Consider the following 16,350-nt stretch of genomic DNA (forward strand, 5'->3'; position numbering starts at 1 on the left):
TGAATCGAGTTGGTGCAGTGATAAGACCTCAGCTCATATTCAAGAAAACATAGGTTCGAATCATGACTTCCCAAAATCACTCCAGGGAAATGATAGGATATTTTCTTACAATAGGTTATGTCTGATTCAATCCCCAATATCCCTGTTCTAAATAGTTATGTTTTACTGTCTCTTATGACCTCGCTGTCGAAAAGGATGTTAAGCCCAAATAAAATAAAAACTCTCTTCTTACAAGTTTGCAGTTTGAGTCTAAATTCTCTTCCATACCCCAAGTTCAACATTAAACCAGTGGCTAGTAAGAAATTACTTTGATAGAAGGACTAAAATATATTTGTTGAGCCTCAAGTCAAGGTTGTAGATTTAGGGAAATTCTGGAAAAGGTTTACAATCCAATTTATAAAATATGGCATATTCAATTGACATGAAGCAAAATAACTATTTTGATTAGCATGAGCTCACAACAACAAACCTGGCAATGCACTCGCTTGCTTCAATTCATTTTTTTTTATTGAAAAAACATAGTCAACCATCATTCTGTTATTACACAGCTTTAAGGAGACATCAAAAGCAAAATGTATGATTCAGAAAGAGTAAAACTATTTCCAATCCCAATACCAACGTTACACTTTTTGGCTCTTCACAGTAGGCAGTTAGCACTGACAAAGCTGTGTCAAGTACAAGATTTCCTTACGAGAGAAGAAGCATACGATGTGCAAGCCAATGTCACTCTTAGCGATCCCGCATGTGTTTAGATTTCATGCACCCCAAGCAGCTACCTTGAGCTGAATATAATCAGTGTTGTTAAAAGTACTCGGAAAAAGTAATTGTGCTCAATTACAATTACTGTGGTGATAATGTAACTAATTACAAGTAAAAATTACTTTTCATAGAAGTAATCAGAAAAATTACAATTACAATTGTAATTACTTTCCGCTACCATTTTAAAACTGACATGCGATTGAATTTTTTTACACTTTGTTACATTAATAAACATAGGTACATACATATATGTTTTGTTAAAAAAAATGAATTCATGTAATTATTAAATTTATTATCTTTAATTAAATGAATAATATTTGAGGACGAACTTGGTTAAATAACATAAAAAGACTTCATACAAGTAGTGGAATTAACCTTTCAAAACAATTGCATTTTAAAGTTATCATCAAAAAAAGATTCCCTCTCTTGATGGCAAAAACATCTTTACCAACACTAAAAAGACTTGGCGTCAGCGATGTGTAAAATTTTTAAAATGCAGATTTTAGGATAGGGTAATGTTGGAGACACTGCAAGTCACTATGGCTTTCATTTTTGATCATAGATGTTGTGCATACGATCGTAGCACTACAAGTGTAAAATTATAAACTTTACTAATACAAAAGTGTATGATCTTGTTCTTAATTGTATTCAATATACGTTCCGAGAATAAAAGTAACGGCAAGTAAATATAAAGTATCGATTACCTTAATGTATCGATCACAATTTATGATATGTATTCCGATTACAAGTACGAATTACATTTTTTAAATGTAATTCGTTACAAGTATAAATTACTTAAAAAGTAATCGTTACAAGTAATCCGATTACTTGTAATTCGTTACTTAACAACACTGAATATAATAAGTGTGAGATTCCTACACCAAATTACATATTTCATTTATCTTCCTTAACAGAAGGTTAAAGATTTCTTCTAAGCTGGGGTTGTGGGTTGAAGTCCCATTTCAATTAGTGTTTTTAGAATTTATTTATAGGCTGTCCTCTACTATTCCCATTGGTATAGAACATGATGTGAATGCCCTCTAAAATTAATAAAAATTAAAACTAATTACTAACAATATATGTTAAAGAAAATTACCTAGCTTCAAGACATACATGTATAAACAGGAAGTTATAAATAAGTATATTATTATTATCTACTGCAGTTTAACACTGGATTGTCTAACCACCATACTAGAAGAAGAGCAAGTCTTATAGAAATGGAGGTGTTTGTGGGGGAACGGCAGTAGCCAGAGAAAACCCACCAATTCATGACTTCTACCATGCTCTTCACTTGTAAAAAATTGGGATTTTACCCCACAAGGATTCAAACTTGTATCACCTGGGTAGAAAGCAAGTGATTAGACCAATTGACCACCATGATTCCTATAAACAGACTAAATGTATTCCCAGAACCTACACTACACTGCAAAATAACTTGAGAGAAAAAACTTCCTACACTTACAGAAAGTGAAAATTAAATGCCAGATAGCAAAATCACACAAATTTATACATAACGCAACAAATACAACATAAAGCAGGTGTCAATCCACAAAATTAATATTCAATCATCTTAAATACTGTACAATTTTATATTATTTAATTATAATTTTGATAGAGAATCATCAACATAAATTTGGGATGTATAAGTATTTACTAAAACAATTTTCACCATTTTAAATACTACACAATACATACTGCATGGTCCTTACTGTGACAAATACAGTGGCAGCATTATTGCCATAAATTGTACAACCAGATTTTGAGTTTGCAGGCCTAAGAATAATGATGATGATTGAGATTCCATGATACTCGTGTCCAAGCACGATGACCACAGGTGAAGCCGTGGCGTGGGAGGGTGATTACTGTAGTTTACCAATGCCTTGCGCAGTGTGATCCTGGTCATGAGAAAGAAATTTCATTCACACAAGAAATGCTCAATTTGGCCAGGAATCTAACCCGAGACCTTTGGCTCACCAGCCAGGAGTTCCCACTGGTTGGATACCTTGGGAATAGCAGCAGTGGAAAAAAACAGCTACTGGGATTGCAAGAATTCAATATAATTAGAATAAGACTATTGTTTTTATTTATGCTTTGGAAGCATTTTGAACATTTAAAAAACTATTTTATTGCACATTAGAAAAAAATTCCAGCCTTCTACCATTTACAGTGAAATATCAGTCTACATAACAAGGAAAAAATAACAACTTCATAAAACTTGACTAGATTTGTAATGAGCCAAGTTAAAATATTCTCTTCTTGCAGTTGTATGTATGTGCTTATGTCTAAGTGATGCAGCACAACAGTTTTAGTAATTATTTTTAGTGACTTAGATGTTCATTGAAAAGTAAAAAAGCATAACTGTGAAATAAAAGTGCAAGTAACTTTTCTTAACCAAAACAAAAAAAAAAAAATCAGGCTTTGATGAAAAAAATCTGAAAGCCAGTCCGACCCAGAAGCAGGTGATCACAGTGAAGAGGTTGAAGAGGTTGAAGAGGTTGAAGAGGTTGAAGAGGTTGAAGAGGTTGAAGAGGTTGAAGAGGTTGCAGCAACGTACCAGGCAACAGCTCTCTGTCCGCACACTCGGTGCAGGTGGGGTACGGGTAGAAGAGGTGGCCTCGCTCCAAGGGATACGGCAGCATACGGAACGTGCCCTCCCACGTGCAGTGAAGCAAGTTCAGAGCTCCTTCCACATTTTTCCAATGGTTCAGGTGGAAAAACGTGTACGCTATCGCTTCGCTGTCCCCTCTCTTCAATACATGCTCCGGTGGCAGAATCAGAGGTTTCATTTCTAATAAATACTGTAATAAATGATTGAACAAATTTTTAAAATGTTTTACTGAAGGATAAAAAGAGCAACAGTAGGCAAAACATTAGGGCTTAAAATGTGCTACACCTACTGACAATCCACAGTATGATAATTATAATGAAATGATGTTATAATATAATGATAATTATAAAGTAATGATAATAATTAATTCCATTCTTAATGATATTTTTTTAAGTAAGATGTCTTTAATAGAATGTCCCTAATAGTAATAGCAAAATTAAGAAAAAGAAGCACAAATGTGCAACAAGTTTGTATGTTGGATTATCAAAATGTACTTACGTTTCTGACTATTTGGTAACAATAACTGTCATATTATAGTACAACATGTATATTTATAATATGTCAAGAAGTCTTCAACTGTTTTACTTGTTAAAACTTATATAACAATACACACATGTTATAAGTTACTAGAATACAACAGTTTGTCTTAAAATCACATATCCTAAAAGTGCATTTCCATCATTTGACCAAAGATCATATGTCCTAAAACTAGGACAAATGACTTTAGGACAAACAACATTAGGACAAATAACTTTAGTACAAACTCTTTTAGGACAAATGACTGTATAGGGTAGATAAATATTTACATTCAGTTTTAGGACAAACAATATTAGGACAAACGATACTAGGACAAATGATGTTAGGACCAACAACTTTAGGACCAACAACATTAACACAAACGACTTCGAGACAAATGACTGTTAAACTATTTTTTTTGAATATCAATGGGCAACAAGAAAACATAGTGAAAAATAATGTGTCAAAAATAAGTATATATACTGGCCAATTGCTTTACATTCTACATTAAAAATGTACATAGTTTCCAATCATTGGATTTTTTTTTCATACTTTACTACGGATAGGCCTACTCCTCTTCATTATATAGGACATCGCCCTTCTTCGTAAAGTACTACTATGGTTTTAGCAGCCTTTATCTACCCTTGTAGTTAAGGTTTATTTACTCTGAATTTTAAGATGAAATACGGTACAAAGTTTGACTCAAGTCTGCTATGCAACATTTGCATGAACTTTTGAATGTTTTGGCCAACTGCACTTCTTCCAATGGTTAGCTCTTGCCTGTCACACCTCGTCAGAGATAAACATGCCAGCATGAAGAACAAAATGTGCCATCAGCATTTCTGAATGTGAAGTCATAGGAAATTCACAACACTAATGTTGAAGCCCTTAGAAGGGCAAATTTGTATAAGAGAGAAGTGCTTGTTAAAAACAATAAAAATGAGCTTGCAAGAAAAAATGTAGAGATCATTAATTTTTTTATAGTTTTGAATAAAACCTGGTTGTAATAGTGACAGTTGCACTCAATGTTTAATTTTTATCACAATAGTGGTCTTCATTATACTCATTCTGTAAACTATGAGAAAGTTACTGACTTGCCATGGTCCCTAATGTAACAAGATATAAAAAATATTATACATAAATTTGTGATTTGAGGGGCTAGTACAGTACAATTACAGTGTATATGTAAGTTTTGTATTCTCAAAATTTATGTAAACCTGAAAATTCAGTTTTTAGTAGTATTAAGAGTCATCAAACTAATAGGTGTACTGTGTAGTTGACATATCCGCAGTCCCAAGGCCTCACTATACTCAACTGCTCAATGTTGCTAAAGAGTGCAAGTGGAACAAACATGGCACCTGATAGCAGTGTATTTCTAACACTCTTCTTGATCATTACAATTTCCATAAAACTCAGAGCATTAAATTTTTTTAAGTGAAACATTTTTACAACTGGTAGAGCGTACGAAAAGTAACATAACAAAAATATAATGCATGAAAAGAGACAATATTTTATGGTTTTATTTTTAGTACAATTTTATTTTCAAAACAGATTTCAGTGTTATTGTTTTTATTTTTATAAATTCCATTTTAAATATTTATTCCCCCCAAATAGAGTAATGTTTATATGGTGCACTTGAAGAATACAATAATTTATAATAAAATTGACTAAAACAGATACATTCAGAACAATAGATATAAATATGCCAGAAATGTAGTTTAAAAGTGGTTCAACAAGAGTTGCATGATCAAAAAAAATTAAATCATATTTCTGGTCCATACACTTTGTAAAAATTTTGTCCAGAAATAAATGACATTACTTAAATTTCAAATATTACATTTTTTTGACGTGACATCTAATAAATCGATGATCGCCGGCTGCATGCACGAAAAAGTGTCCCGTTACGCACATTGTCCCATTACGCTGTGTCCCGTTATGCTCATTGTACGCTTGCACCACATCTATCTCTCTTCCACTCGATTGGAACAACCATCGATATGACTTTTTTGAGGCACATTAAACTTGAAACACTCACATTCGTTTCCTACTTTTCCTATCATCGTCCTATTCTTAACAGAATAACACAGATTGGAAGAAGTTAAATAGCAAACATGTATACAAGTTATAGTTAAAGTAATCTCTTCGCTAAAGTAATAAACATATTTGAATTAATGAGTGCAAATAAAAGTAAATTTATCAATTAAATTGTAGATTTCATTTCACTCCTCCTTTGTATCCATACAAAATAGTGATAATTCAATAAAAATGATTCAATTTTATTCATAAAATTATGCAATCATTTCATCAATGTTTTGTCATGACGTCACGTAAAACTATCGTCCGTAAACCGACTTTACAGACAACCAATTTTTTTTTAATATATATAGTTTTGGTTGAATGCTGTTTAATTCCATGATATAACTTGCATTTTGGTGCTAAATGGATTATTAACTTACATTTCAGTGTTATGAGGTGTACTGACATGCTTTTCTGTGTTATTTCAGTTTTATCACAATTCACCATATAATCTTGGCTCTATGCATGAATCATCCAACCCACAGTATTTGTGAATAACATCTTCCATAGACCATCAAGGAGTTAAAATCATTTTAAAGTTGTCATTGTAATCAAACAAATTTAAAATGTATAACACTATATTAAAAATATAAAACATCATATCCCACACCATTGATTGCCAACTCGAATGCAAATAAAAAGTTCATTATTCAAAGATAGAAACAGAAGACTTGCCCTGAAGAAAGAATTTCAAAAATATTTGTTTTTAAATGTCACTGTAAAAGAATGTTTTAAAAGAAAATTGCCAAGTTACACCATCCCTTTCTTATAGATATGCATGCGCACACCCACACTTACACGCACCAACACACACACACGAACACACACACCTCGATGATGTAATCATTTACTCACGGACAAGGAAGTAGCACATCTCAGGTCCTTTGGGCTGGAGTGCCTTGCAACCTATGAGCTCAGATGCGCCCCTCACAAAAGTTGTATTGATACGTTCTTTAAATTATTCATGCAATAGGGAATTTTGATTTAATGCAGTTTTTTTGGACATATGCCATTGCAGTGGCTCTGTCCAAAAAACACTGCATTAAATCAGTTATATTGGTGTTACAGGACCGGTGTTTCTCGACCATGTAGTCAACACAGAAAGAAGCAGCTGATACTTATCAAGAACAAGCATGCTCCCCAGGCACAAAAACAACTGCAGAGGTTCCAAGGACTGGCGAACTGGCTTCGTTCCTACATCCCCACTTTGCATCAGTCACTGCCCCTATGACAGCACTTCTATCACCAAAAGAACATTACCACTGTACATATAAAGCTCAACATTCATTTGGTCAGCTTAAAATTATTTTATGAGAATGTCATCCACTTTCATACTTCCAACCTGATAAGCACAATTATCTACAGACTGATGCTAGTCAAGATGGAGTAGTGCAGTATTGTACCAGCTCGATGAACAAGGGGAGCATCGTGTGATTGATTATAGGAGAACAAAATTTGGCCCAGCTGAGTGCAATTACCGTACTAATGAACAGGAGTGCCTCGCAGTGGTGTAGGGAGTAAAAACGTCGTGCCACCACCAGAGGGCCACCGTTTCACTGTTCTAACAGATAGCAAGTTTTTACGTTGGTTGAATTCCGCGCAGGGGTGTAAATCAAAGCTGGTTTGGTGGGCCTTAATGCTGCAATCAATCACATTCAATGTTGAGCACATCCCAGGGCAAGAAAACTGGCTGACCAGAACCTGGATCCAGAAACAGAATTTGGTGATGACCAGGGTGAAGATTTGTTACCCCAAGGTCTCAGGACTGTTAGCGAGATGGCAGCCATCCTGTGCACAATTAATGCCAACTTTCACCAGATCCAAACACATTGGACAAGCTGCATTGGCGTAGCTGTGTTCATAAAGTTGGGGGGGACAAATAATGATTTTGATGTCATGTAAACCCATTCCCCTCATACTAAGACGGGGGGGTCCAGGGGTCCTCCACCGGAAAATTTTGATTTTAAAAGTGCAAAATAGCGCTTTTTTAAGCAGTTTTTGTATCTAACCATTGGATACATCGATGTTAAAATTATTATTGTTTCCTTAAGATAAAATTTGAGAGTGTAGAAATTACAAATAAAGTTAGGCAGAATAATATTATAAAATAAAAATATCATGGTCTAGAAAGTTGGGGGGGACAGTCCCCTCCACCCAAAAAGTTCAGGGGGACACGTCCCCCCTGTCCCCCCCGGTTCCTACGCCCCTGACAAGCTGTCGCATTCTGTCTGCTCAGCACAGTCATTGGACGCAGATGCCCAGGGCAAGCTGACAGCCTGCAGTGAACATGCAGTGCCACGGTTCAGCCTTGATGGCCATCTCCAGAGTCGTTTCCCAGCTCATGTGCCCAGCACAATACAAACCAGTGTCATAGCTTTCTTAGTTTTCTTCCACAATGATTAACTAGCTGGCCATTCAGGGGCCAAACAAACACTCACAGCCCTATGTCTATCATTTTACTGGCCCGGCGTCATGCAGGATGTATGGCAGTATGTGAAGAGGTGTCACCATTGCCAGCACAGGCGGCCAGATGATATGAAACAGCAGCGTCCTCTGCACCCTAAACTGCCATTCCATACTACAACTCTTGATGTCATGGGGCATACCCTCGGGACATCCCGGAGCAGGTGCTTCTTGTCCATTTAACAGACCTATTTACCCGGTGGGTTGACGTATTTCCTGTATAAAATCATGGCCTAAGTAGTATAGAGGCCTGCCAGATCCGCAGGCCTTTTTATCATTCTGCGCACCTACGTCTCATTGGAGATACTGCAGATGATAGTGGCACTAATCTATCACGGGTTTTAATGGTAGTTTAACAATATGAAATGAGAAAATGCTTAGTTGTGTGTAATATGGTTGCCCAAATAACAGTAAAAGAATAAAGTGGATTAAATAAAGCATTACACTGTATTTTAAAACTATAACTCTGCAGAATTGAGTGTATTTGTGCATAAAGATTAATTTTAACAATAGTTAATCCCAAATCAAGGTAGGTAGGGTTTAAATGAATTGTAGAATTAATAAGTTTATAGTAACAGATGTTGGGAAAATGCATTTTTTTGTGGACCCAGGCTTAAACAGTTGAGCAATATTTTCTTTAAAAATTTTTTAATTGACTCTCTAAAAAATATACTTGTTACGAATGTACAATACCGATACAAGTTCACTGTTATTAGTATTGATGTGTACGTTTCATTTAGCCACCAAATGTATCTTATATTGCCACATGAATGAACATATATAACTACTTGTATTATTTGATGAACTTTGGAAAACTTATAAACTTGTCCCTAAGTGTTTATTGTAAACGGGAAACAAAATTTTTAGTTAATTAAATTTTACGTTTGTTACATTCCAGGTTGGCTGGCTAAGCAACCCAGAATAGTAACAAGACACTTTAATCACTTGAAAAGTTTATGTTTATGTATGATGATTTTGAAGTTTATTTTTTTTAAGTTCGTATAGTTGCCAACATCAAAGATAAAATTATTTCCTTAGGATAATAAAATGTTATTATGTAGCTGCATTACAAATGAAAGAGTTCTAGGTAGTCTTTTATTATTATTCTTCAAAAACCAAAAAAACAGTAGATCATAACCTACATAACAGGTCCAGACAATGTATCAAATATTCACTGTAGAGTATTGCTCGATTAACCAAAAAAAAATTCAAGTCCCTTTGTTTTACTGTGGAAAAAAGGTACCAATAAACTCGCAGAAAATATCCCAGGAGGGCGATAACTTTCACCCTGGGCTAATGCCGGTGCCTGTGGTCAAATTTTAAGTTAAAAGTCCAAAAATTTATTTAAAAAAGTTTACGTTTCTGCCTGGCCTCAACTAGCAGGCGTGAAGTTAGCTATTTGTAACTTTACTTCATTGTTTCTGGCGAGCTGCTGATGATGCGGTCGCACGTAGTGACGATCGAGTGACAACTAACTAACAACGAAACTGTCTTCCCTTACAAAGGTGACAACAAAGCAGAAACAACCTCGTGTTGACTGACCAATCAAACATAGATCCATAAAAATGACCATATAAGGAGAAATACTGGAAAAATGTTTTTCTCTGAAAGTTTGGGAAGACACCTCATATCACCTCAAGGCTCGCTCTGATTGGCTGGCGCTGCAGTGCCCAACGAAAGTTCTTGTTCATTGCTGCGCAGTCGTGCACTCACGTGCTGGGTTTTCCCAATAATTTGAGGTGTGAAACTTGCTGGTGAGAGTGTCGCAATTGTGTCTTCCTTTCTTTTGAAACCTTCTAGAATGTTCTAGAATGTTAGTCTTACTACCAAGAATATGCTTTAAAAATTGACAAAACACAATTAATATACATGTTAATTTTAAGTGATTAAGTAAATTACAGTGAAACACATAATAATAAAACACACTTGATTCAGTTTTATATAAAATATAACCCAAATCAATAATAATATTAAAGCAAAAAAATACTAATTAGGTACTATACATAATAGAAGAAAATAAATACAAAATAATTATGAAACATTCAGAAAATATCAACATAAAACATTCTAAGTCAAAGTGTTATTAGTAGTAGGGGGCAGGAATTCTACGATATTACAAGTTTCTGTTATGTTCTGTCAATAGTAATTACAAAAAAAAATTGTATATAAATTTTAAATGTTAATCTTCATGCTTCAGAGTTGGTTTTACTATGTTGTTTTCATTTGGCAATTTTCTAAAAAAATTAAATAAAGATCTGAAAATCATATTTTTGAGTTCCCTCCATGATATTTGATGTTGCTGTAAATTAGCATTTAGATATTTTAAAGTGTTTATAGGTAGTTAAGCATTTTATTAGAATTTTTGGTTATGTTAAGATTATCTACAATACTGTAAAATATTTTGAATGGTTGGTTAGGTTTGGTTAGCTGTGTTTAAAAAACTGTTAGATCGTATGAATGGCTGATTGGATTAGGCGAGTCCTATTTCAAATACTGAAAAATGGTGTGAACATTTGGTTATGATATGCAATCTGCATTTAAAAGACTTTAAATTGGTGTAAATTGTTGGATAGGTTAGGTTAGCAACATTACAAATATTAAAGGACATTATTAGGACACTTTGTACTAAGAAAAAACCTTTTTTGCAATTATAATTTTTATTTTATTTTAGGGGAGAACATTCTCTAAGAAATTACCATTATTTTAAATAGGGATAAAAGCTGCAGGTAAAGTCTAAGGTGTGTTAGGTAAGTTCAGAGAAGCAGGGTGGCAAAATTGCATTTAAAAGTGCAGAAAAGAGTAAGCATTTTTTTTACTTTAAAAAATTAAATATTAAAAGATTTGTGCAATGATAAATAAATATTAAACATAATTTTTTATAATATTTTATATCGCAAGGATGATACATTACTAATTATCTAACATTTGTATTTGAAAAAAGTGGCTTTTTCGGAAGATGGTAAACTAACCAATGAAATAATTTGTCTTCAACATTTACAATTACTATTTTATTTCCCGAGCAGAAGTTTCTTACTAGACAGGTTATGTTATATATATTAACTATTTTATAACATATGTATTTATCGATGATTGACACTCGTCATGGTTGTAACAAACAATTAACTGGAGTCAATGCTACAAATTAATAGCTTTATTTTAGCCAAATTTGTGTTGTATATGTATTTCACTAAAAAATGCTCCAAGCTATATTGAAAATTGAGTAAACTTAAATGCTCTTGTCCATTTAAAAATAAGGTCAGACGAAAAAGAGAAAACCACAAATAAAAAACTTATTTTGACATAAATGAGGCAATTAAACTAATTAAAGGTATCAAATGTATCTTTTATTTACTTTAATGAAAATCAAACTGCCATAAACTTCAACATTTGTTGATAATCACTGTTTCAACAACATGTACATGTAAACATAGTTTAACATACAGTTCCCTAAACCAACTAAACAAAGTATCTCCAGAGTGACGTCGTCACAAATTGTTAAACAGACAGAGAAAGATGTGCAACAGCAGCACATCATTATAGTTTCACGATGTATCAAATGTACAAGCTGGGACCATTGTCCCTCTCTTGGATAGTGAGGTATTCTCACACTATAGATATACAAAAATTCTCTTAACAGACCATGTCACATTGCTTTCAGGTTGAAGGTGGCAAGTAGAATGTCTACACACAATACCACTCCTGTGTATCATTCACGTGCAAACCCAACAGAGCACAGGAATCAACAGGTGAAAGTACAGCTGTGCATTCGCATTGAGACAGACCATATTAAGTGGGATACTAGCATACCTAAGTTGCTATATTGCCTTCGACAGCACACCAATGCTGCCACTGGGAACTCCATAGAAGAGTTGCTAAGGGTATGAACCTTTATTTGCCCACGGAGCTTCAGCTTCTGGCCAAGGAGCAGGGTGCCTGCCTGCGAGAAACCGGAATTTCCGTGCTAGATTGGCTCCTAAGTGGGCGGGGCCTCAGAAGGTGGTCAGCCACCTTGGTTCCACTGCATACCTGCTAAAGGTACTGAGTAAGTGACTGGCAAAAATCCATCAGGACGACCTTCGCCTCGCAACAGAAATCAATAATGATGTATGGGTTGATGCACTCGACCATTCTGAACAACTCCACAAATGGCCAAGACCAGAAAGTGCGAGTCATGCTGGATGATACAGGAATTACTCATTCAGGAACGAGGAAAGACCTATCACCCTCTTCACATAACCAATTTCCAACACCCTGGAATGTCCTGAGACTTCTGTCGGAGCAATTACTTAGAGCAGAGTTCTACCTCCCCCTGTTCCCCAGGTGGAAGCTGTGGAGGGAAGGGGGGAGGGTTGATAAGACAATGTGGTTTGACCCACAACTAACAGACTGGCAACCTGATGACTCATGGCCCAACTCGCCTGATAGGTTTGAGTCCCGGTGACCGCTCGACAAATCACTTTCAGACTTCTCTTCCAATGTCAGAGTGGAAGACCCAGATGACGATGATGGGGGCTTCACCGTCCCAAGATCAACTAGGCTAAACAAGTTTCCAGACCAAGATTGCTCCATATAGGTTGAGGGGAGCCATCAAACATTTCCTGCAGCCCCCTCAGATCACCACAGACAATTCACATGCACTGCCTCAGCAAATGCAAGTGGAGGCGACCTGAAGGACATAATTACACGTAACAAATTGCCAATGCTTCGTCATTCTGAGTGAAATCACTACCCTCCTCAGCGCTTTAGTGACTGACGTAGCAGGCACAGGCCACTGCCACCCTCCACTTCAACCAGCCACCAGTTAATATCTCCTGAAGTCCCAAGGTCTCCATACTCACTCAGGTCAGCTCAGCCACAAGTGTACTGCAATGCTTCACTAAGCAAAACCTTTTTATCTCTTTACCACCGAAACACATGCCACTTGAGGTTCAGGTGTTCATAAGAGCTGCATCTCAGCACTCACACAACTCAGGTAACATCGCCCAGTGTGTGTGACAGAAAGGTCGCCCATAAAGGCCTTCCGGGAGGGGGGGCATTTTATGTCATCATGCCCTCGATAATATTGCACACAGCTCTAAAGCCACGCTTCCTGCCACACTGGGTGCCATGGAGGCGGCAATCTCATTCAGGAGCTTATACAAGCAAGATTTTGCAGGGCACCATGCAGCTATTAGCATTTCTTTCATTCACACCTTCAGTTAATGCCACATTCTTGTTATTTAAGATTAGTCACTTTTTATGTTACATATTTCAGTGTTAATTAACTCGCATAGTAGCCTGTACATGTCACCATCGAGTCAATGCAATAAGTACAAAATTACACCAAGAAGTGATGTGGCTCAAGTGATTACTACTCGAGATAGGTATCTACAGTGCATCATCTACCATAAATAAAACTTTATAATTGTTTAATTTGTGTTTTACTTGTACCATTGTATTCTTAAGGCACACAGTAAGGAGTTTTTGTCTATATTCAGTCCCTCCTGTGTCCTCATGCCATATGGTCATGTCACAATCTCTCCAGAGACTTGTGTTCTACTATCAGTTCACGCACTACCCTTTCCATTAATGTGAACTGGTGCCTGGCACCATCAATTCCAAAACAAAATGACAGCACCTCATCAACTACAGGCCTCACTCCCACTCTTTCCACTGTCTCATTCCTTCATTTTAATCCCACAAGACAACCAGGAGGCAAAAAGTTGTATGCTACTACATCCTTAAATTTAAATAATATGTCAGAAATTCTTTTATGATTTTTCTTTTGGGATTTCACAGAGTCGTGCCGATATTAGAAAATAATCCTCGTTAAATACTGATACTACTAAGACATTACCAAGGTTCACGTTGATTTCTTTGAATAAGATATTTTTCAGTATGTCAAGGTGTCTCAAGTGTAAGTAGATGAACTGTGTAGGAAAAGGCAGCTCATCTACATCCTGAAATTTGTCTTTATATACTTCTTGGTTACCTGCCAGATTTACGCTTGTGTTCGACCTTGAATGGCGGGGTGGGTGCGTGGGGGCAGGGAAGGGTCCTTGGAGGGGAGAGATTTCCTGTTGTAAAAGGGAGCAGGGAGAATCTGCTGACCATTTTCCACTGTCACAATGTTCATGCAGAGATGTCCAATACAAGTCCTAACTACCATGGTATGCTGTTTCAACCCACTGGCAGATAGCAAACATTTTGTTGTATTGCGTACAAGTAAAACATTTTCGCCGTGCATCAAACTAAAGAATAAACCAAGACACTATTAACAAACCTACCTGGTCTTATGGAAATAAAAGCATCAATAATATTACGCTATAATTATGAGAGAAAGAAAACTCAGTCAAATACATAAAATAATTAAAAAATTCACGTCTAGCTTTATGAGAATTAAGTCCAAACTAAAAAAAATGGATAAATATTTACATACAATATTAGATTGTAACGCCCCTCGTGCCCAAAAATTATATTATTTTAAATTAATTAAAAACACCTTGGAAACAGCTGCGAAAAAATATTAAGAAAATAAAAATTAATTACCAGTGGGGACACGAGGCGGTGAACAAGACAAAATTTACACTCCCTGCACACTAGTCATTTGGGAGTTCGTGGATCGTTATGTAGAAGAAGGTATATGATAAATAAATACGCTATATAAACAGCTTGGTCTATGGGTTTTCCTGGTTTAGTTTTAAGAGGTTTTGTTTTAGCATTATTTCGACATGATAATAAAAATCTTAGTAATTAACAAAGTTAAGGGGGCGCCCCTACATTATTTAAAACAATACACATTACACCTTAACAAACAAATGATTACATTAACAAAATTTCAAGTATAGCACCAAAATTTGATTCTCCCAACGATTACATATATATGAGTTTCCTTGATTTTACATGTTCCTGAGGATTACGTTCTTAAAGCACTGCTCGCTGGTATCTTGTTAATGAATTTAGTTCCTTCTATGCAAGTGGAATATATATATATAGCTTATATCACCCGGGTCTTCCCAGGATGACGTCGGACCGAGAGGAAAATTCTTCTAAAGGGGGAAATCAGCTGGAGGTCCCGAAGATCATGCGGGGAGCAATTTCTCTCCCCGGAAACTTTGACCCTGTCTGAAACACAAGCCAAATTCAAAACGAATTAGACCTGCTTCCAGACAGTCATACACAGTCGGCGCGAAAGGCCGACAAACGGGAATATGGGGGGGGAGGGGGGGGGGGAAACTGGATTACTCACCAAACAGGGTGTGGAAACAGGGCCTCCGAGGTGTCTCGTGCCGACATCAGGATGACACGCACCGAGAAAACGCGGATGCGCGTTAGGAAACCAAATTTAAAAGAATTAAAAAAAAAATAGAAAAAAAAATTTAACTACACACGACTTTTTCTAAAAACTACATCTGCCTGGCTACTGTACAAATGGGATCACATCCCTTAAGCAACTGACTACATCTTTTATGCAATCGAAAATCGCCGTTCCCGCGAAAAGCCTCTTAGCGCAGAGGACGCCGAGAAGACGTGGTCAGCAGCCGAGGTCAGAATACTGAGTGCCCGCGATGGCGGACAAGGCTTCTAATTAAAACGGGCGCTAAAGCCCTAGGGAGGAGGGGGAAGGTTCGGTTCTAAGCCGAAAATTTCCGAAGGAGTCCGAGGCGGGCGTGACAAGAACACGACATGCGCACTCTCTACCGGCCAGAACAGAAGGCAACAAACAATTGACTTCTACAGGCCGCGAGAAAAAAGCATAGTGCCATATGGCGCCGCGGCGCTGCTCTCTAGCGGCGTAAAAGGGAACTAACTGAGGCGGTGAGCTGACTTGCCACCAGGTGTCACGAGGGTGAGCTCTGCATGCTGGCGACCAGGCCCGCGGTTACTTTTTTTTTCCGCTAGATGTCGTGGACGTCTCTGTCGGACCAGGGAGAAGGTCCTTGAATTAG

The 16,350-nt window shown here is 36.5% G+C and overlaps 1 protein-coding gene across 5 annotated transcripts in view; it reads right to left on the minus strand.

The window, feature by feature from the left end:
* The window catches only part of LOC134529432 (protein ST7 homolog), a 106,173-nt gene that overhangs the window by 24,342 nt on the left and 65,481 nt on the right, over window positions 1–16,350 (minus strand). For all 5 annotated transcript variants that reach the window (XM_063363512.1, XM_063363513.1, XM_063363515.1 and 2 more), the window contains one exon: window positions 3,314–3,557. In XM_063363512.1, coding sequence (XP_063219582.1) covers window positions 3,314–3,557 — 244 coding nt within the window. The remainder of the gene's footprint in view (window positions 1–3,313; window positions 3,558–16,350) is intronic.

This window comes from Bacillus rossius, chromosome 2, assembly GCF_032445375.1.
Source record: "Bacillus rossius redtenbacheri isolate Brsri chromosome 2, Brsri_v3, whole genome shotgun sequence".
NCBI classification, from domain to species: Eukaryota; Metazoa; Arthropoda; class Insecta; order Phasmatodea; family Bacillidae; genus Bacillus; species Bacillus rossius.